At 45.5% G+C, this 23508-nt stretch overlaps 1 protein-coding gene across 7 annotated transcripts in view; it reads right to left on the reverse strand.

Moving 5' to 3' along the window:
* Window positions 1–763: 763 nt before the first annotated feature.
* The window catches only part of SH3GL3 (SH3 domain containing GRB2 like 3, endophilin A3), a 139847-nt gene continuing 117102 nt past the window's right edge, over window positions 764–23508 (reverse strand). For 5 of the 7 annotated variants that reach the window (XM_044760501.2, XM_070494320.1, XM_070494334.1 and 2 more), the window contains one exon: window positions 12259–12656. In XM_044760501.2, coding sequence (XP_044616436.1) covers window positions 12451–12656 — 206 coding nt within the window. In that variant the 3' untranslated portion in view covers window positions 12259–12450. Of the gene's footprint in view, window positions 939–12258; window positions 12657–20878; window positions 21076–23508 lie in introns of those variants that run through there. The other 2 variants (XM_070494316.1, XM_070494311.1) reach the window with 2 other exon arrangements.

Raw genomic sequence — 23508 nt, forward strand, 5'->3', positions numbered from 1 at the left:
TTTGTTACTGCAGCATAAACCAGTCTATGCTGACTAATACATTTGTGGCACAAAGTGAAAATGGAATTGGCAAAAGTAAGTGGACAGAGGTAGGCAGGGGTCAAGCAGTGAGGGTCACGCGTGCCATGCTATGGGGTTTTGGACTTTATCCGAGGCACAGTGGGTTGCTTAGTATAATATTTGGCAGAGCAATGACGTGATACGATTGGATTTTAAGAATGATTACTCTGGCTGTATTTTTAATAATCCAGGTAAGAGCTCGTGGTGGCCTAACCTGGTACAAGAGGTAGTGGAGATAAAAGAAGATAGATGGAATTTGAGAGGTAGAATTGATAGACTTAGTGAATGACTTAAGGAGTAGGGTACTGAGGAGACACGAGTCAAGCCCAGCACCCTGATTTCTGACGTGGGCCATGGGTGGTTGGGTGGTGGCAGTGTCATTCGTTGATGTTGGGAACAGAAGAGGAAGAGGAAAACATATTAAGTGGGAAGAGGCTGTGCCAAGATGATGGCTTCACCTGGAACGTTTTGAGCTGGAAATGCCCGTGGGTCTAGAATCAGAAAGACAGCCTTGGTTGGACATTTAGATTTGTGACTTCTCAGCATATGGTTGATACTTGAAGCCATGGAAGCTGATGGTGTGGGTGGAAACAGCTAGCTACCTACTGAGGCACCATCTATCCATACATGTGTTTATGGGGAAAGGAATTTCTAAATGTTCTCTAATGTGCATGTAATATGTGTATCATTTCCCCTAAACAGTGAAAATATCAAAAGTTTATTTCTTTTTTTCAAATAGCAAAACCAAGAAGCAATCATCATAAGCCACTTTTGACTTCTGCCTTTGTCTTCCCCATTCGCTCGGATGGTTCAGTGGCTCTCGCTTGAAGGATGTTTCCTCAGCTCTGTTCTTTGGCTCTTCCATTGTGAACTTCATCCTGGAAGATACACACAGAAGCCCCTGAATCCTGCAAAGCAAGTTGGACATTCGATCCTCGCCTGGGTCTCTGGTTTACCATCAAAGCAAGAGTGGGACTTCCACGGCATTTCCCATGAAATTGCTAAATGCTGTTCCATTAAATATGTCCCAGAGCAGTGCATTTTTATTGTTGTTTTTGAAAACCAAGAAAGAAACCAAAAGACTTCATGAAACAAATATCCCCAAATTCGTGTATGGGGTCAGGAAAATTGAGAACAAAATGTCCAGTGTTCTACAAAGCGTAAATAAGGAAAATGGGAAGCAAATTTTTAAAAACTGAGATTGACATGAAATTTCAGGTCAGACAGAGACTTCTGATCCAAGAAATGTCCTCCTTGGACGCTGCCAGGAAGGTAAGGAGACCACTTTGGAAATAAATAGTGTGACAAGTATGAAAGAAAACGAAGTAACTGATGCTGGTTGGCAATATTGATTTCCCCATCTGCCTTCAAAGATGGAGCGATCCGTTACTTGCTCAGTCAGTTATGAGGCATCCCTTGGGTTTGTTGGGAATCAGGAATTCCTATTAAAAAATTCCATGGAGTGACCTAGGAGGAAAGGAGCCAGGAGACAGGAAAAGAGGGAAAAGAGGAATAGCCGGGTAGCTGAGGACAGTTTGTAGAATTTGAGAGGTCAGGAGAAGATGAGAGGAAAAGTTGGTGTGGTGATTGGGATTTCGGGGAGGGGGAGAAACCGTTTTAAGAGGACGTGATGCAGGTTGTAGAACAAACTTCTGGATGTGAAACCATGCTGAGGGAGAGCTTTAAGGCAGGAGCACACAGTCCAGTTTTCTTTCCAACAGGTCGTTGGAAGCAGATTGGTGTAAATCCACCAGGAGCCAGGCTGAGGATGCTCCCTGCCGGCCTTCTCCCTGGTACCTCGTGGGAGATTCTGCATCACCTGGTTCTTCACCGTGTCTGGCCTGTGACATCACAGGGACGGTCCCTCTGTGAGGGGATCTCCCCTGTGTGGTACCCTCCTGGCTGCCTCTTGCCAGCCTCCTCTTTAGCTCCCTCCTGGTTATGTAAACCAGAAACCATGGTTTTTAAAATATTGAGTTTACAGTAAACAAGATGTGTCATCTTCCTGGCGAAGGTTTTGGGGAGCACTAACCACTCCATCTTTGAAATCTCACAAGTCAAAAGGGCCTTTGGAAAATTGTCATTTTCAGAGTTGCAGATGCATTGGGAGAGCCAAGAGGCAGTGACAGCAGATAGCGAGGCAGCCGTTGTCCTCTTGTTGTGGCCTCTCATCTATTATCATTCCTGTGGCTTCACACCGACAGTTATAAATATATACATATAGATTGCATAAATATAGGTAGACCAAAATAGGATAAAATGGTAGGGTAATAAATAATAAACATCAGCTAGCTTAAAGCCTGAAATAAAAAATATGGTAAGTGTTGGTGTTCAAGGTGAACCAAAGAACAACACCCCTTTTTCTGTCTACATCTTGAACCAACAGAGCAATAAGATGGAAGAGTAAAGCCTAGAAAGACCACATCATCACCTTGATTCCTGAGCCGTGTGCTCTCTGCAGATGAGCAGCTCCCAAGAAGGTGGGGGTAGGGACACTTAGCTGCATTTGCCCAGTTCCTCTTTCTAAACTCACCAGTCAGATTAAGTTCCCCTCTGGACTAGGCTCATGGGCTGGAGGGCATAGAGAGGGCAAGTCAGTCATACTAGTAGAGCTGCTTCCACATGGAGGAGATATCGCAAGTGGAGAAGATGTATCCACCACCAACAGCCCCACACATACCCCAGCATTCCTTGGCTTTTTCTCCTGTTACTCTCTTGGGCTTTGTCATTAAGCTTTCTGGTCAATTAGAGAAAGTCATTTCCCACCTTCATGAGGCCACTTCTGCAGCACCAACTACTAATTTTTTGGGTATCCTCATGGACGGGGTGGATTTTGCCCATGGAAGGCTCTAAAATGAGCTGAAACGGTAAAATAATTAAAGTAACTCAGGGCCACTGCATTAGTTTCCTACGGCTGCCGTGACAAATTACCACAACTGGGCTGCTTAAAGCAACAAATTTTTTCTCTCAGTGTTCTGCAGGCCAGAAGTCTGAAGTCAAGGTGTCAGCGAGTCCACGCTCCATCTGAAGGCTCCAGGGGAGAATCCTTCCTCGCCTCTTCCAGCCTCTGGAGGCTCCAAGTCTTCCTTGGCTTCTGGCAGCACCACTCCAGTCTCTCTCTGCCTCCATCTTCACATGCTCCTCACATGACCTTCTCCCTGGGTCTGTCTGTGTGGCAGGTCTCCCTCTCCTTTCTCTTATAAGGACACCAGTCATTGGGTTTAGGGCTCACCCTAAATTCAGGATGATATCATCTTAAGATCCTCAACTTGATTACATCGGCTAAGACTCTATTTCCAAATAGGGTCCCATTCTCAGACACTGCGGGTAAGGCTTGGACATATCTTTCCAGGGGCCATTATTCAATCCACTACAACCACCAAGACCTCACGTTTACTCTGTCTTGCGTGTCCCACCTGAAATTATGTCCAATCATATTGTCTGACATAGCTTACCAGAGATTCTACAACTGAGACCACACAACATTTAGAGAAGCCAATAATAATATGATAATATAAACATGCCCCAAATCTGGGTGTAAAATTTCTTCCATTGCCAAATTCCCAAGAGGAAATGAACATATTGTGCTCGGGCCCTGACTCCAAGCACAGTAGCGGCTTCTTCATCAATGATGTGGCTGCCCTGAGCCAAAGGTCTGTCTCAGTGAGATCTCAAATCTTCAACACTAGACCCTTGTCTTTGTACTAACCAAGAATGTGAAGATACTCCACCACTGCTAGTGATTCACCCCAGGTCCATCAGTGGCTCCGAAATGTTATCAAGTCATCCTTGCAAGAGGTGTGTTGCTCCCCTGAATACATATTCAGCATCAGTGACAATAATTATGGCCAATTCCCCTTTCCTTCTAATAACGCAGATGCAAGGTGGTCAGCTTGGCCTCATGGGCTGATTACCAGTGTCTGAGATTGCTATCTACTCCCGACCATGTCCTTCTATGTTTTACCTGCCCCATTTCCTGAAAACCTAATGTTCTCATCAAATTTTGAACTTCTCTCAGTATATCGTGCTGTTAATCTCTTTCAATCTAACTGAGTTTCCCCAACGAACAGGTGAGTCACAAGCTGTTGTTTGCCTACAACACAGACATTTATGTGGTGTATCCATAATATTCTCCTGCTTATAAGATCTTGTGGCTCTTTCAAAGAAATCTATGGAGGATCCGAGGAAAAGAATTCATCAGACAAAGTGGTTGCCACTGATCTACCCTTGTGAAACTCACCCCCTGGAAGTGGTTGGAGGGATGTGTGGCATGAGCAGATCTGGGTATTCTGCTCCTTAAATCAAGTACCAATTTCTAAATGCCCACCCATCCACATAAAAAAGGACTTTTTATACCACCCATCATTAACCTGTAGACATAGGAATAACAAGAGGCAGATGCCCCAGGTCTTCGCTCTCTCCAGTATGTTTCGGTTAGGCCAATAGTGGAATACTAAGATTTTATTGGGAGGTCAAAAGTATAGCCAACATTTGGTGAGGCCAAAGCTGGTGTTTCATCTTATGCAGTGTGGCACAAATTCACAATAGATTCCTTACCAGTCCTGATCCACTTATCTTGGACCCATCTTGATCTACCATCTTCCCTCCAGGAGAGAACTGAATCCCATGTAGGACACTGTAAACTAATCCAACAGTGCCTTTTCCCCATTTCCTTTCAACTCTACGTTTCGTAATGTCCCAAGTACATGTCTGGTCAATTTCTGATCTTGCTCCAATGATGTGGACATTAGAGGAGGTCTTCAACATTCTGGACCATTCTGTCACTCAGCATATGTTTGACGGCTTCCTTCTTATGTCTATGGACAATGTGGACAATGTAAGAAAACTTGGGCAGGTATCTATAAGCCTTGGGACGCAATCTTCCATGCCCATTGCATACTTTCTCATATGTATGAGGTTCTAAATCAATGTTTCTTTTTCAGTAGTGATAACTAGAACCCATTTGCTACAAATCAGGTTGTAAATGACTTAGTCCAAGGTCCCACCTTTGCTAATGTCTCTGGGAATGTGGTACCCTGGCAACTGGAAGATATCTTATTTAGTACTCTATAATTCTAAACCTCCTTGTTACCACCCATTGGCTGGTCCCTGATGATGACTAATGATGTTGAGCACATTTTCATATGTTTATTGGGCATTTGTGTGTCTCTTTTGTGAAGTGTCTCTTCAAGTATTTTGACCTTTCTTAATCACTGATTATTGACTTGTGAAGATTCTTTATATATTCTGTATAGAGGTCTATTGTCAGATATGTATCATGAATATTTTCTTCCAGTCTATGGTTTGTCTTTTCATTTTTTTAAAATGCTGTCCTTAGATGGGCAGAAATTTTTAATTTTAATGAAGTCCAATTTATCAATTTTGTCTTTCGAAGTTAGTGCTTTTTGTGTCCTAAGAAATTAGGCTCATTTCAAAGTTTTGAAGATATTTTCCTATGTTTTTTCCTAAAAGCTTTAAGGTCTTAGCTTTTATGTTTAGGTCTATGATCCATTTTAAATTAAATTTTATGTATGGTGTAAGGTAAGGGTCAAGCCTTATTTTTATTTTGTTGAAAGGACCTTTCCTTTTCTCATTGAATTACCTTGACAACTTTATTGAAAATGAATTGACCATATACTTACATGTGAGTCTATTTCTAGACTCTCTGTTCTGCTCCGTTGACCTATTTATCTAACCTTATGCTAATTCCACAGTTTTGATTACTGTATCTTTATACTAAGTCTTAAAATTAGATAGTGTAAATTCTGTAACTTTGGTTTTCTCTTTGTTTTGGTCATTCTAGGACTTTTGCAGTTCTGTCTAATTTTAGAATCAGCTAGTCAATTTCAACAGAAAGGCCCCTTGGGATTTTGATTAGAAGTGCATTGAGTTTATAGATCAATCTGGGGAGAAAAGACATTTTAACAAGATTGAGTATATCTAACCATTTATTTAGGTCTTCTTTAATTTTTACATGCAATGTTTTGTAGTTTTCAGTGTCAAGGTCTTGCCTATCTTTTGTTCAAATACTTTCTAAGTATTTTATGCTTTCTGATGTTATTATAAATGGCTTTTCTTTTCATTATTTTAATAACAAATTTAATATTTAATAACTGTTGCCAGTATATAGAAACCTAATTTTTGTATATTGACTTTCTATCCCATGACTTTGATAAATTTCCATATTAGTTCTGGTAGATTTTTTGTAGATTTCTTAGAATTATCTACATATTCAATCTTGTTTCTGCAAATATAGTTTTATTTGTTGCTTTTCAATCTTTAGACCATTTTTTATTCTTTTTCTTGCCCTATTGCACTGGTACAAACACATTTTGAAAAGCAGTTATAAAGGCTATACCTTATTACATATTCCATTTTCCCTTACATATAGGTCTGTTTTGCCTCTGAAAACTTGAGTTTTCTTTGAGGTATGTTCCATATCTTCATTCCCCGAGTTAGAAAGGAATACCATTTCCCCCATTCTTCCAGTTTCTACAAGGAGGGATTTTCTCCAAATAGCCCTGACTAGTTGAATAGGTGGACTCAGTTATCTGACGTGTGAGTTTGGGTTAAGAACTGGGTCTGAGTATCATAGCCCCTCCCTCCCTCACAGGCCAGCCTGCCGTCAGGAAACATGCCTAGTTGATGCCCGCAGCCATGCAGTAAGCTCAATGTTAAAGGCTTTGTCCCTGCAAGAGGAGGTGATGGTGGTCCAGCTCCTCTCGGACTAGGTGAGTATGTCTGATTGCCGTGGGGCTCAGTTAGCAGATCCTTTGGCTCTCATCCTCAGCTACATACTGACTTAGCTTTTTTCAACACAGGTTATGTCTCGGCTCTCATCTGTTTTAACCCTTGTCTAATGCCCCAGTTTATTTAGAACTCAGAAGGGAAAGAGGGGTGCCATTTACTGGAACCTCACAAGAGCCCCCCAGTCAGTCCTTCCCTAGTTTATCTCCCACTATTGCTGGAGGCACCATCCGCTGTTCATCTAAAGTGTTGTTCTCAGTCTGACTGTACCCTAGAATCATTTGAGGGGCTTTTCAAAAACACCAAGACCCAGGCCTACCCCCAATCATTTAAATCAAAATGTAGGGGTGAGGGCCAGACATCGATATTTTTTTAAGTGGTCCAGAGTCTAATGTACAGGAAGAGCTGAGAGTCACTTATCTAAACCATCTAAACTATCCTGCGCCACACCATCTCTGCTCCAGGTCCTCACAGTTTGGGGCCAGCCTAATTCTTGAGATGAAGGCACGTGTGATACAGTCTTTTTCCCAAGGAAACAGAAGCCCCCTTTTCTTTTTATCTGATAAAAAAGCCCACTACATTTCTATAGAATAAGCTGCAATCTGGAGCTCCAAGACTGATAAACATAACTAGCATGTGTGGGGAGGAGGACCACAGAGGGAACGTCGATGCAGAAGCATCCTGGTATTTCTGGTCAACCTGCCTTGGACCTGGATAGAAAATCAATGCTTATCATCCCAGGTCGGGGTTGGGATATCCTGATGGTTGATACACCTAATTGACCAAACACAATAGAGGGAGCAAAACTGTTCAACTCGCGCAAGGTCTGGAGAGCTGAGCACAGATGCCATTCCAAACTGGGCCTTATTAGAAACTAGACAATGCTCTCATGACAGACACACAAGTGCCCACACAGTAATGTCCAAAGACACACGCCCTGGCCCCACTGTGGGGCTCTCCCATTTAATGCCCGAATCTCTCCTGCCTCATTCTCAAAGTTCCTGCACAAATATGCCAGATGTTGGCATTGGAAGAGGCCTGATTAAGAACCTATTGAGAAGACAAAAGATGGAAACCAAAATATCATCTTATTCCTGGAGAAGCCAATATTGGAAAAAGTGGCTCAGATCTCTGGGCAAGAGACATTCCTCATTCTGAACCTCACAACCAGACAGACTTACCAGCCCAGTCACAGAAGCCCCCGGACTACCTGGGACCTCACCCATAGAGCAGCATCCCCATCACTCAGCACACAGCACGGCCAAGAGTGGTCCAGAGCCCGTGCTTGCTGCAGACAGGCCAAGTCCGCAGGGGAAGACGAGTGGAAGGGACTGGTTGACACACATTGCTCTGTACACTCATGGATCAGACTGTCACTTCTTATGTGGCGTGAAGGCAGTGGGGAGGGGGAGAGGCAAGAGTGTGGTACTCATGGAGCTCCCAGGAATTGTCCCAGGAGCACAATTCAAGACCCTCTATAACTAAGGAAAAATGAAAGTGGCATGTTTAAAAATAAAATATTTAAATTCAAGAGAAATGAGTTTGAAAATGTAAAACCACTTTTAAGTGATTGAAATAAAGGCTAAAACTAGCCATTATAAATTCCAAATGTACCTAAAAAGGAGGAAAAAAGACTGGATAAAATCCTAATTAAGTGAATTAAAATAAAATAGATAAACCTATAAAATAAGAATGTAAAGTTTGAAGTTTAGATAGCTAGGTAAATGAGAAAAGGGAGGAAATAGAGCCAAATGTGGAATGAATAGCTATAACACCAAAAGCACATGGAAAATTCCCAATTCCCAGGGAAGAGACTGACGTGCCTTCTCTGGTTTGGATGCACATCCCTGGTTCAGCCGGCTGTGGCCAGTGGGGTAGGGTCACAAGGTAGAGTGGCTGATGGGGTCCGTCCACAGAGGGTAAAGTAGAAGTTCTATGTGACGTGGACACTGTAAAGGGTCAGCATTACAGAGTGATACAGAAATAGCTTGGCCTTTAGAGTTGAGCTCTGTGATATTCAGCAAGTGGTTCGCCTTCTCTAAGCCTCGATTCCTTCACCTTCAAATAGGAACACTGCAACTGGCCTTCGTGTTATGAAGATAAAACGAGAAAATGTGTGTAAAGCAAATGACACAGCTGGCCCAGGGAGGTGCCCTCTCCTCTGCCTCCACAGAGGTGAACATAACATTCTTCTTGCATGTGGCGTGGGAGATGAAAAGTAACTTCAAAAGGGAACACTTCAGGCCTGAGTTACTCCAAGTCCAAAGGAAGGTCCCCAGGAACCTTTGGCCTCAAGACAACCCCAGAAGTGGGAACCACTCTCCCTAAAAGAGCCGTAACATCCATTTTGTTTCCTAGCCCCAACCCCATGGCTCACCTCTGAAGCAGAGGAGAATTGCTATGTCAAGGGAACTTGGCCCAAGTCTGGGGCCTCTTCCAGGCAGATAATTCAGCAAGAATAAACACTGGCACTTCTTTTTACTGGACACACTTCATTGAGACTTGTTCACAAATAGTCCCCTGACTCTCTGCTCTGACATCCGTCTGATGCTCCTGTTTCCGTGCTCTGGACTCGGCCTTGAGGTTAGTATCTGATCTCCTTAGCTCATCTCTGGTATTTCTTACAGACATGGCTTTGTATTCCCCCTTCCTGCTCTTTGTACTTTTACCTGTATTGAGCAATATCACACTGTGGCCCCTTGAAACCAACCCTTCATGCCACCCATGAGCCAGATCTCTAGACGGCCCTGCTCAGTACCCCAGGGGGAGATTTGAGAAAAATCCAATTATCCACTGGGGGCAAGACAATGTCCTCACTTCTTTACTCTTTGCTATATAAGCTGGAAACCTTCCCCCTCGGACTCTGGGCCCAGCCTTCCAATTGTTGGGCCTGTGGGATGGTAGCAGGCTAGATTTAAACAGAGACTTGAAAAAGTACTTGGGCCTTTCCACCTGTGCTCTCACATCCTCGCCTTCACCGTGAGAGCATGCCTGGGCTAGCCCACTGGCAAAAGACGCATGGAGAACTGAGTCACTCTAGTCAACCTCCAGACCTGTGAGGTCCAGCCAACAGCCAGTCCTGTGAGTGAGCACAGCTGAGACCTGAGGAACTGCCCAGCGTAGGTCAGCAACCTGCAGACTTGTGAGCTAAGTAAGTATGTCTCGTGCTAAGGCACTGATTTTTGAGGCAGCTTGTTACACAGCATTAGGTGTCAATAGCTAACTGATGCAATAGTACTACAATCTTATCATCAGAAAAAGGTTAAGGTTGGGTGCTATCTACCACTCAGAGTCATCTTCTGATCTAGCTTCCATCTGGACTCACACTTGAAACGTTTGGAGAGGACAGTTTTAAGGGAGAATGGGCAGAAATGTTTAATTAATCTTGGTAAAAGAGTGTAGGATATTCAACCTTATCTGGGGACTCCACCGCCAGGAAGCAACACAGGCAGGGGGAGTGGCCTTCTTCTGTATTTCCCAACAGAATGCAGTGTGTCGAAGACACCTTGCCTCAGGAGACACCTTGCTCAGTGGGAGCTGGCAGTCAGTCCCCAACAGAAGGGGTGCAGAGGCCCAGTATGAGATAGTGACAGGCCCAGACGTAGTGAGGTGCCCAGAGGACACAATGGAATTTAGAGAAGAAGAGCTGGATGAGGAGAAGAAAGTGGCTGGTGCCACATTATCACTGACCAGATTTGTTCGTGAGCACACGAGAGATACCATCTAGGAGAGGACTCCATGTAGATGGGACCCTACACTTTAGGTGAGGCCAGAAGTTAGGGAAAGACAGATACATTGTAGCTACCAACTGTTCCAGCTAAGCCAGGCCACCACCATTGGGCCTCTTTTTCGGCAGCCATCTGGCCAATGACACAAGTCTCATTTCAATTCCTTTAAAGCAATCTACTGGAAATTGTTTAGCATTTTTGTTGTTGTTGTTGTCATCACTAGTTTAGTCTATAGCTGTCAGTTAACTGTGTATTTCCCCAATAAGATAACAAAGCCTGTTACAGGCACTGAGAATAGACTTCTCATTCCCTTCGATAAATTTCAAATGTGGCAGCTGGAGAATAAAAGCTGACCAGGTATAGAAAAGAGCTGCTTTGTGAACATACATGGACAGACGCATCTGAGGAGAAACAGTACAGGAGAGCGTGACGAGCACACCATGGGAGGGAGAAGATTTGCATTGGGATCCAGCTCTGCCATTTAATGACTGTGACTACAGACAGGTTACTTCCCCTCTATCGAGACTTAGTTCCCTTATCTGAACAATGGGCATTATAAGATCTACCTCAAAAAAATGGGTATTAGGAAGATTCAACAAATTTATTCATGTATGATGCTTAGAATAGCATCTGGCACCTAGTAAGCACTTGATAAAGGTCAGCCATGATTACTATTTTATTCTAGACACTATATATACTCCTGTTTTGGAGAAGCAGGGGTGTGTGTGTGTGCCTGGCGGGAAAGGACAGGAGAGGAAAAGCACCCAGGTGTGTTGTGATGTTACCGATGTACCAAGGACTCAGAAGACTAGGAAAGTGTTTTCGGTCACCTTAACAAACCGATCTGGCCTCTGGGGAGTCGTTACAAATGTCAGTGAAAAGCGGTGCACTCCAACGGGTGAGCAGTTAAGTGGGGAATGGAGCGGGGTGAACAAGCTGAGTTCACTGCCACTGCCTGCCTTTTGATCCTGGGCAAGCCATTCGATGACTCTCCTTCTCTGAAAAAGGGGAAATGGTACTGCCCCATCCCAACAGGACTGCCGAGGGCTGCACGGGGTCAAAGTACACAATGAGCGGGTACTCTGAGCGAGGCCAGGGGCTGCTTCCCTGAACCTAAGCCATCGTGTTATTGGGTGCTCAACCCAAGTCTTGACCATGCTGTTTCCCCAGCCTCCATAACAGGACTTGCTTTAAAACCTACCCAGAATCTGGCAGCATAAGAAACTCAAGTCAGGCTCTTTCATAAATAAACCTGAAAGTATAGGGGAGGGTTTTCCATCCCCCAACTGGGAGGAGAGTGTGCTGTGTTGGCCTCTCTCAGACCTGTGACTCGGTCAGGAGCAAGCATCTACACGCCCATGCTGCGACCCTGTGGTCACCCACAGGGCACCGGAGGAGTGTGCAGCTGGGAGCCTGGGCTTACAAATCAATTCACCATTAAGAATAACCAAGGCCTTTTGCCAACACAGCGTGCCGTATTTATTGGGCTATCCACAGGTCAGCTAAAACACAACGAAGGGAAGAGACCAGATGCCATCAGTAATGTCAGGAAACAAAATATTTAGCATTTCTTAGTTTCAAATTTTGTATTCCATTGCAGCTGAGGAATATGGGCGATTCCCGGACATAACTGTGAAGGGTGCAATTTATTTTTAGCAACAGGAAGCACGTACATTTATTGAACCAATGACTTTTAGGACGAGGAGCAAAAAAGAAAACTGCATTTTCAGGTAGCTAAAACAAGAAAATCATTTATACAAATTAAATTGATACAAAATACATTATAAAGAGAACACACATACAAAAGTGATTAAGTTGGTCAAAGAGAAAGGATGTCACAGAACACCACACTGAGAGAACACTGGTGTGAATTCATTTCAGTTACGAAAGTGTGTCCAAAGTTTGAGTTACACATTTACTGAGGTAAAGGCACAATGACTTCAACATAATTAATGGGGAAGAATCCAGACTCCCCATGCAACATCCCCTCGTACCAGTTTTCATCTATTTGATTGGTTAGTGTAATGACGTCCCCTTCTTTAAATCCTAGTTCTCCTTGGTTTTCTGGCTCAAAGTCATAGAGACCACGACAGCAGGGCTGGTCCATGGGGACGTTAGAACCTGTCCGCGTCACATGGAGACAAAAAGTACAAGTTAACACAAGTTATCCGCAGAGAACTGGCAAGGCGGAACGTTGGAGAGACCATGAACAGCGGGCCCCTGCTTTCCTTCCCATGACAAGGCGGGCTCCACCCGGCTGACTGGTGCTGTGCTTGTGGTCTCTGCCCTCCTCAGCTCTCGCAGCTGCCCCGTGCCCAGATGATGCCCTAGCCGACCTGCTGGGCCCGTGGCTTTTCTCATCAGTACTCCCAGCCAAAAAACTCAGGCCCAGCCCTCTCCTTGAAGCATCTACTCAGCTTCACGCATCTCCTACTCAGCTCTGTATGAGCCCAAGGGAGGTGCAGAATCACAAGGCCCAACTCGCCTCCAGGAGCTTATAGCTTCTTTGCAGAGACTGAACGACACGTGAAACATTTAAAGAACAGAGATGAGGTGGTGGATCACTCATAGCTCAGAGCTCAGAGGAGAAGGCAGCAGGAAAGGCCTGGGTGGCTGGGGACATCTTCCTAGCGCTGGAGACCAGCAGCTGGAACGTGGCATGGTGTGAGACTGGAGAGAGATGAGCAGAATATTTACAGACCAGCCTGATGTCTTGGGGTTACTGTACCACGAAGTTCTCAGAATGACATTTTTTAAATGATTATTTCTTAATTTCAAAATTAAAATATGGTAATGGTAAAAAAAAAACAGAGAGAGAGAGAGAAAAGACAAGACATATGCAAAACTGAGAAAAGTCAGCTGTAACCCACTAACCTGGAGATAACCAATGTTAAATTAACATTTTGGCATAGAAGCTTCTAGATAACTTTATGAATATATTTGTGTATGTATTTACATATACTTTTCACAAAAGAATCTTCCTATATATATATATATATATAAAATTGTGAACATCTTTCCAGATTACTTTTAACTACTGATGAGTTGTCAACTATATCAATATGTAAAACATAATTTCTTAAACAAATCTCCTATTATTGGATATTTAAGATCCTTCTTTCCTCGTTTCCTTCCTTCTTCTCTCTCTCTCTTCCTTTCCTCATTTCTTCCTTCTCTTTTTGTTCTCTCCTGGCTGTCATACATAACTCTTTGAAAAATATCCTAATAAGTATGTATTTACAAATGTGCACAATTAATTCCTGAGAGTAAACTTCTAGAAGGGAATTTGCTGCTCATAGAACATAAATTTTTCCAATACTTTTAACATTTACTGTTGATTTATTTTTCTATCTTTCTTTCTCTTAACAGTTTTAGGGGCCCCTTTCATACTATAAATATTAACCTTTTACCTGCATGTTTGATACGAGTGTTCCCAGTTTATCGCCTGATTTTGTTTGTGGAGTGTACACTGGGGATGTGGCAGGAAAGTGGAGTTCTGTTTTGTTTTGGCATATGACCAGAAATTTTAAATACCCTAAGCAAACTGGTCAAACTTTTCACTTATGGTTTCTCTATTTATATATAAATATTCAACTAAACTCATCATAGTAATTTTTTAACTTAATTTTTTCATGTGAAAATTTTTGCTTTTAATCCATTTGGATTCTGGCAAATAGAAGTATTATTTATTTGTTAATAATGCCTAAGCAGTTATCTCAACTCAATTCATTAAATAATGCATTGTTTCTCCACTGATTCAAAATACTACTTTTATCTTTATCATGTATTTAATTATCATGTGCACTTGGTTCTATTTTAGGATTTTTAATTTTGTTCCACTGATCCATTTTGGTAACTGTACCATATCATTTTAAATACTGTAGCTTTAAAATAAATGTTAATAAGTAGTAAAGAAGTTCCTCATCATTACTCTTTTATTTCAAAATTTCCTATTCTCATGAAATCATTCAACCAGGTAAACTTTCGTATCAATGTATGAAGTTTCCGCCCCCAAAAATCTCATTCTGTTATTGACTGGATCATATTTTTTTAGTATTCACAAAATTAATCTTAGAAGATCTTTTAAATGAATGCCTATCACATGGCTTGAAGAAACGACCCTTATTTATGTGTTATACTTTTATCCTGTGGGTAGGCTGTATTTGTTACTATTTAGGATTTTTGCATCTATATTTAAAGGTGAAATTACTTCCTTTTTATAATCGGGTCAGGTTTTTGTATCAGAGCATGTTAACTTTATAAAATAAACTATTTTTCTATTTTCTAAAATATTCACACTTGAAGCTTTGAACAAAATTGCCCCAAATTACCTGGGCCTATGGATTTCCGAACATAGAATGCTTTCCAGGATGGCTTAGGATAGCGAGTTAGTGTGTCTGGGAAGGGGATGTGGTCACCTCAGTCCAGTTCACTAAAGCCCCTGAATGGGGCCTGTGGCCTCAGTGGCTTCCTTGGCGCCAAGAAGAGGAGCCAAGGGGCTACCCCGGCCAAGTGAGGTGAGCCGCACCAAGAGCGGTGGAGGGCATGAGCCACCGGTGAGCTCAGGGGGACACATGACTGTCCTGTGAAGATGAGGCCGGAAGGAGGCTAAACCCCATCCCGGAAAACCACACACCCCTCAACATGGAGACCACACCCTCCCTCTGCGTGGAGACCACACACCCCTTGACATGGACACCACACAGCCTCTACATACAGACCACAGCCCCCTCGACATGGAGGCCACACACCCCTCTATATGGAGACCACAACCCCCTCTGCGTGGAGACCACAATCCCCATCTACGTGGAGACCATACACCACCTCCACAGGGAGACCACATATCCTCAATGTGGAGACCACAGCCCCCCTCTACATGGAGACCACACACTCTCTACATGGAGACCACATACGCTTTACATGGAGACCACACATCCTCTACGTGGACACCACACAGCCCCTCTATGTGGAGACCACACACCACCTCTACATGGAGCCCACCACGTGGACAGAGGCCACCACCAAAAGATGAACAGAGAGGATCCAAACAGGGACTGGGGAAGCCTCCACACTGTCCACAGCTCCTCATGTCCTCGTTACACCACAGCAGCAGAGTGAGGTCGAAAGGTGGAGGCAGTGTCCCAGAGGAAGACCATGCCAGTTTCAGTTTTCATTCTTTAAGAAGAGAACTTAATCCTTTCATGTGATTGAGATATCTGTCTGTGTTACCTCACTCCTGCTATTCTATTCTATGCTTTCCATTTTTATTCCCTTTTTCTATTATTATGACATTTTCTTTTCTTCTCTGTCGACTTCTACTGCAAGTCGAAACAAGTTCTGCTAGAGATTGTGTTCCTTCCTCACGAAATCTTTCACGTCCGAGCAAAGAGAATAAATTTGGGTACGTCTGTGGTTGGTCAAATGAGAAGCCCCTTTGTCCTGGGGAGGGGTAGGGAGGTGACAACAAATTCACCTAGTGACAGCACAGTCCTCCAGTGCCACACCCACTTCAAACTCTTCAGCACTTTGTCCACACCCAGGTGGGGCAAGAGCCAAGCCCCCTCACTTGAGGGGTGTTTATCAGTGAGGCTGCCCTGTGCCTTCCTGTGGCAGTGGTTCTCAACCTGGTGGCACAGTGGAAAGCCCACAGCTCAGGGTGAACCCCAGACCAGTTAAACCAGAAGCTGTGGCAATGGGATCTGGGCATCAGGATTTCAAAATTCCTCAGGGGCCTCCAATGTCCAAGGGAGGTTGAGAAGCCCCAGCCTAATGGCCTCCCTTCCTTCCATTTTCTTTGACCAGAGCTCGAGAGTGTCAAGGAGTTTCAGCTGGTAGGGAGAGGGATGGGGGGGCACTCTTCTTCCTTTCCAGGTAGGGAGTCCCTTGTCATGTGGTGACTTATAGGTCGGTCAGCCTTTTAAAATACAGCCCCACCTGCTCTATAATCTCGAGAATCTACTTGGTGTTTCTAGCACTTGGATGGCTCCTTCCATGACAGACCCCATCCCACCCCAAGTCCGTATCTTCCTTTCATCATAATGATGGCAGTTGGGGAGTGGAAGAATTTAAATACCGGTACCCAGTTCATCAGCTTGAATTTGAACAGAATAACATTCAATGATTTCAAAGCATTGGGGAATTGACTGTTTACAACACAGACCTTTTCATTTTCCTTCAGAATACAGAGCTTATCCGGGTGGGGAGGTAGGTGGGTGGGGGCTGGGCACTGAAAACCCATGACCCTTTGAGCTGTTGAGTCAAAGTCAATTTTATTAATGAATAACTTTTATGTGTTTTAATGTGTAAAGCTTTTTTATGTGTTTTAATGTGCTCTTATAAAAATGATTAGTTTAGTGTTCTGCTAGCATTTCTCCCACCACTCGCCGTGTTTAATAGAGGGGGAACCAGGTGCCAAACACATGGTAGTCCTAGGAAGCATTTCCTCAAACACAAAATGTTCATGCCAGAGGGGTCTTTGGGGTCTTCCATGAATCCTCTTTTTGAAGAAGAGGGAGCAATGCCTCCGTGAGGTCCCCACAGTCTGTTCTCAGGGCTGATGACAAAGAATGAGATACCAGGGCTCCAGACCCCAGCCCCTATGTCACCTCCTACAGGATCTATGACACTGCTAAGGGCTGCCAGGACATGTTGTGGGCTATCACACTGACTACAGGGCTAATTATATTACTTTTTCCTCCCATTTACTCTGTAAGCTACCTGCAATGACTGACATAAATACTCAGTGGCAGGCATGCACTTCTCCCGGCCACCACCTACGTGTGCATACGTGTGCACTCCCTGCACACACACTGAACAAACCAGGGAAAAGACACGTCACTCACTTCTCACTTCAATTATTCCGAGCAGGGGACCCCTGCCACGCTGCCCACTTTGATTTCCTAAGAGCTGGAAAGCGACCAGCACTAGTGTCACACTCCATCAGCAAATGAGCCCCAAACACAGCATCTCTCCAGAGACCCCTGAGCAGAGAGACCCCTGGGCGAGCACTCCCTGACCCAGGGAAGCCTGAAGCACCTGGCTCCACATGCCACCAGCTCCCCACAGTGCTGGCACCGGGCAAACCCGCACCCACCCAAGCTCAGGCTGCCGTCCCGAGTCACCCACGTGGTGGGATAATATTCTGAAATACCATCCCGGGCACTTGTCCTGCTGGGTCATTTCTGCTGTCCGTGACTCTACCCCAAGCAGCTGTGCCTCCCTCACCTTAGGAGGAGGGTGGAACCTGAGCATGAACAAAGCCGTCAATGTTTAGCTTATAAGTTCCAAAATAATGCTATTCCAGCTGTGAAATGTTGTGAAAGCCAAGGCTTTCGGGCCAGAGCGAGGTAGGCGTTTAGGAGATTTGAGAGGCAGAGAGAGAAGAGAGAGAGGGAGAGAGCCCGACCTCTGGGTTCCAAGGAACCAGCACTGGAAGAACTCGGAGCACAGGGAGTTCATCACAAGCTGTGGGGAAGGAGGGGCTGTATCCTGCCACCCAGAGAAGAGATACCAGCTCTTCCTGGAGGCAGAGAAGGGCCTGGAGGGGAAGAGGGTGGGCAGGAAGGCTGAAAAGCTGCTTGGATTGGATCCAGGGGTATGAGGCTCTGAGGCCCCACTTCCCACTGGAACTTGGGGAGAAGGTGGGCTCCCAAAGTGTTCTGGACCCACATGGGGCGCTGTGCACAGTGGGAATGGTGGCTGGTGCCATTAAGCAGACAGCGAACCTGAGGGCTCCCCCACTGGCTCCCCATGAACTGGGAAGAAATCTCAAGTCCCAGCAGCAAATGAGAAAGTGCTGAGGGGGCCGTTGGACCAGAGGTGGCGGGCGGTGGGGATGGGGGCTCAGGATGCAGAGATCTCATGACCCCGGGGGCAGAGGCTGGGGCCACAGACCCAGGCCCAAGGCGTGGAGTGACAAGTCATCTCAGCTGTGGAAGCAGTGAGGACCCAGCCAGGCCTCCTCGACAGCCGCCATGATGTTCTCTAAACTCCCCCTCGCACCCAGGCAACACCTTGGGGTGGGAAAACCCAAACGCCCCGACAGGGAATTTCAACTGAATCGACTGGGTTTAAATCCTGAATTGACAAAGTAATAAATGGGTAGTCTATGCTTTCTATTGGAAGAGACCGAGTTACCCTGAAATGGCAAGATTATGTTTTTTTCCACCATTAGAAGAAATGGAAAAAAGATTAACTTTTTTTTTTTTCTGGCCAACAGTAGAAATGGAAAAAAGATTAAGTTGTTTCCACCATTGGTCTAAATGGAGGTTCATAAGCAAGTTCAGTTCAGTCAAAGAGAAATCGTTTCTGCCTACCTAAGTCATCGGGTGTGAACTTTCCTTCTCCACAGAAGGTAAGTCAGTGTCACCGAGGAGGGAACCCAGAGGCTGTGCAGAAGGGGCAACATGTCCTCAGTGGGATCTTTCCAACTGGACTTGACTTGAACATCTACAAGGTGCCCAAACGTGTAGCTGCTCACACTCAGAAGCCGCCACCTCTACCGAAATCTTCCCGGAAGAAAACCTGGGTCCTACCCAACATCCCATCCTTGTGGACCACCCACTCCTTTTTTCCCCTGGGGTCTTGCAGCTGCTGCTGCTCAACCACCTCCACCCTTTTTCATGCTCAGTGGTCGGCACCTGGAACCACCGCAAATAAGTGCACACTCGCCGGCCGGCGTGAACGCGTGTGCCAGAGACAGGCAGCTGAAACCCCAGCCCCGTGCCATCCAGCAAGGAGGCTCCCACCTCCAGCCCTGGCCGGGTAGCCCGTGTTCGTTTCCTCTTACTCCTGAGACCTGGCTTAACGTAACACGAGAGCAGAGGTGGGAAAAACACAGTCTTCCTTGTTCAAGTACTGAAACAAAGATTATTTTAACAGAGAAAAGGGAGTGTCTCCGTTAAATATTGATTATTCAAGCTCTGTTCCACACCATTAGGGGGAAAAAAAAAAGAAAAGGAGACCCTCACACCAGAGTTTCAAGGTGGCCGGTCAGTCGGCATAGGCAACACAACAGGTAGGGAACTCGTGTTCTCCCTAACATAAACTGGCAATAATAGGGTCCCGTTTCTAACAATATTGGGTCCCTCTTATTTTAACAGCAGGAACATTCTTGGGAGTGCTCTCCCCCTACCCCATCTTTTGTTTCCCCAAGTCCCCGCCACACAGGCTCTTGCATGTACAGAAATGCCGAGCACGCTCTGTTGTTAGCGCCAGCCCCACTGTTCTCCCGCCCCAGTCGGCTATGGGATGAAATAATCACCCTCAGGTTTTAGTGTCTACCAAGTGCCAGGACGATACTCTAAGTGCCTCAGAGAGATCAGGGCATTTAATTCTCAGAGAAGCTCTCTGATTAGGTACTGTTATTTCCCTCATGTGATGGAAGGAGAAACTGAGGCATAGAGAAGTTCAAAGCGGTTAACAGCAGTGCTGAGATCTGACCTCCGTCTAGGTCCAGGATCCGCGCTCTTGGGGGCTGTGTCATGTGCCCCCTCTGAAAATTGTCAGCTTGAGAGTTTAGCCCCAATTGATGTCTGGGCCAACCCCAACCTAGGGGTGGTCCATCGGCCAGGCTTGGAATGAGCCTGTGGGTCCTCAGCTCAGCATGCCCCGGGGAGCTCCCAGGCCTTGGGATGCTCTCTAGGACCCTTCTCCGCCTGCCTTCCCCGATCCCAGAAGGTCTGCCCCATCCCACCTGGCCTTGCCAGTCACACTTGACAGCTGTCCTGCGAGTACTTATTCTCTGTCTTGCCTTCCTCAGCCTGAGCTCCTGCTTCAAAGAGAGCCACTCAAGGCTTCAATTAAAAAACAAACGAAACAAAACAGAACACCAAAACAAAAACTCCAGGCAGGGGATGAGACACGAGAGTGGAGAGGGCGCCAGGAGGGACCGGCATTCCCGCAGCCTCCTCACGTGCTCTCCTTCTCTCTTCCTCCCCCTCTCCCCGCCACATTCGGGATTTGGGAGCCTGTTCTCAGGGGCTGTATTGCTAACCCCGACTTCGAGGGAGGCGGCGGTAGGAGTGGTCGGTGGGGCACGGGGCATCCTTCTTCCTGTGGCACTAAATAGCACAGCTCTTCTGCTGTACCTGAACTGGGGTTATTCTCAGGCCACCAAAGGAACCCAGTGGACTCTCTCCTCCTCAGCTGGCCCTGACTTTGGAGATTTCATTACCAGGAAGCATTTGGCTGGAGCATCCCCACTGAAGAGCAAACTATGACCCCCCCACTCCTACTTTTCAGGGGGGAAAGAGGATGGAGAGAGAAGTAAGTGATTCACACAACTCCCGTCAACGTGAGTCCCTCTCAGCGTGCAGGTGAGGAGTCTCCCGGAAGCTACTAACCTGAGGAGGGCTCTTTGGCTCTTAGTAAATGCCCCAGACTGCTGTGCCTTTTGAGTTTTTGTTCCTGCTTTTTATAGCTTTTCTCTTGCCTCCCTTGTAGTCAGGCTGCGACCTGTCCCTTTTTTCCTGCTGTCAGGGGGCCTTCCGGAAGTGGTCCCTCAGGCCTTTCTAATCGGCCGCTTCCAGTCTGCTGTAGGCTGGGAAATCAGATAACCAATTATGTAACATCAACAGCCGCCGTATCGTGGGCTCTTACTCCATAGCAAGTACCACGTGTGCGTGCCCAGCACCTCCAATTTACACAATCTAATTTAATCCTTAGAATAACCCTGTGCGGTCGGGGTGATAATTCCTGTTCTTTTGAAGATGAAATTGAGACACGGTGGCATGGAGTGAGAGCCAGGACTGGGCCTCCCTCTGACTCCAAAGCCCCACTTAACAGAGACTTGCAAGAGACACCTGTCTTGGCTCAGTGAGCTCACTTTCTGCTCACTTCCCGGTCTGACTTCTGGAAGTTCCAAGATGCTTCCTTATTACTTCTGCCACCTCTGGGGCAGCTAAGGAGCAGAGAGGAAGTTTCCTGTTAACGGGTGGAGTGGGCGGCCCAGACAGGAATGGGACCCGAGTCTCCTTCTGCAGGCTTTGGCTGCACAGCCAAGATGAGCCCAAGATGTGACTGTGCCCACACCATCTGACTGGAGGGTTCCTCGCTCAACATGCTGGGGGCAAAAACTGGTTTGGAACTTTCAAGTTTATGTCTGGCTCACACTTGTTCTCAAACACTCACCAAGTGTGCACTCTGGGCCAGGCACCACGCTCAACCTATCAGACACCATCTCTTTTGAATTAGAATGAGCATAGTCTGGTTCAAGCTTCCTTCAAAAGTTGTAATTTCTTTTTTCCAATCTAAGGTCTCAAGCTCTTGGAGCAAAATTTTTTTGAAGCTAACACCTTCCCTGTAGCTGACTCAGACAGAGCACTGGTGTATAATTCTGATAAATACCACAAAAACCTTTTGTTCAACAACTCTAAAATACTGTTTTTGTCTACTGGTAAAAATATGTTGGACGGAAACTTCAGATCCCTGGGTTCCAGCACCGGGTTAGGTCACCTCTGGGCCCCGATTCCCTTATCTGCAAATTTTAAGCCTTAGTCCATGGTTAACGCTGTGGACTGACTGTTTGTGCCCCTCCCCAAATTCACATCCTGAACCCTCATCCCCGGTGTGGTGGTATTGGAGGTGGGGCCTTTGAGAGACAAGTAGGTCATGAGGATGGAACCTCCATGGATGAGACGGTGACGCCATGTGAATACACAATGGGAAGACACAACCCAGAAGGTGGGCACTCATTGGACACCAAATCTGCCAGCACCTTGATCTTGACCTTCCCAGCCTCCAGAACTGTGAGAAATAAATGCTTGTTGTTTAAGCCACTCGGTCTCCAGTATTCTGTTACAGCAGCCCAAGCTGACGAAGACAATTAAGTACTAAACTACTAAGTAAAGTCTAGTAAGTGTCTATGAACTGTCCTTCTAGAAATAAGAACCCTGTATTTATCCACAGGAGGTGTGATTTATTAAAATTACTTGTCAATGGAACTCAAGCTTAATCATCATAATCTATAAAAATAAGCATGTGCAATTTGCTTTAACCTGAACACCAATCCTCCACGACTTACACAGGTCCTATGAGACGGGTTAACTCGTAAAGTGTGCCCTCCACACTACAAAGCCTTGACTGGTCTACTGAGATGACTTTTGCAGAACTCTCAGAGCTGTGGTCCATTCATTTATCAAAGGCTTCCGAGGTGACCGCTCTCCTGCAACCAGGCCCAGGGTTCAAGGCCACCTTGGCCACTCTGAGTGAAGGGAGATGGAAGGACAAATGACAGCCTTAATCAGAGGAGGCTTCCTGGCCGCTGGCACAGGGCTCAGCTTGCAGAGCTGTTTTATTTGGCCTGCTCCTTGCCTTGTAGAGTGTAGAGTAGATGCCAATATTTAAAAATCAAGAGACCATACATAAATACAGATTTCTGGCTTCTCTTGATAAATCAGAAAGGCTGCTATCTGAGGCCCACATTCTTGGTCAACAAGCAGCTGCCGTCAATAATGCACCGCCCACTGGACAGGGCAAGAGTTCTCTAGCAGGCTACAGACTCCCCTCTCATGTCGTGCTCCTGACTTAGAGGTCTGGTGTCAGCCATTTATCTTCGGCCTGCCACTTTTTTCTTACATTTTCCCTATGTCCCTCATTCCCATAATCTGGCATTAGGGTTTGCACCTGAGGCCACACCCACTGGACAACTCCAGAGGGTGTCACCCGTGTGCATTCAAACAGAAAGCCCTTGGAATCTGCAACATCGCTGCCCCATGTGTTGCTCCTGGAAACAATTGGCATCTACACTATTTTTTTAAAAAATATGAGTATGCACATTAATATTTAGATGATGCTGTTTTAAATTTTAGCCTAAAGACCAAATGGATCATTGTAGAATACAGACGAAGATCTTAAAATATGAGCATTTGAGATAATATAATCATATAACCATTTCGGAGAAGTAGTATGAAAATTCCCACAACTGAGTTAGAGGTTATGTCTTACAGGCTTTTCAAAAACTCTTTTTATAGAC

This window comes from Equus asinus, chromosome 2 (assembly GCF_041296235.1).
Source record: "Equus asinus isolate D_3611 breed Donkey chromosome 2, EquAss-T2T_v2, whole genome shotgun sequence".
In the NCBI taxonomy this organism is placed as follows: domain Eukaryota; kingdom Metazoa; phylum Chordata; class Mammalia; order Perissodactyla; family Equidae; genus Equus; species Equus asinus.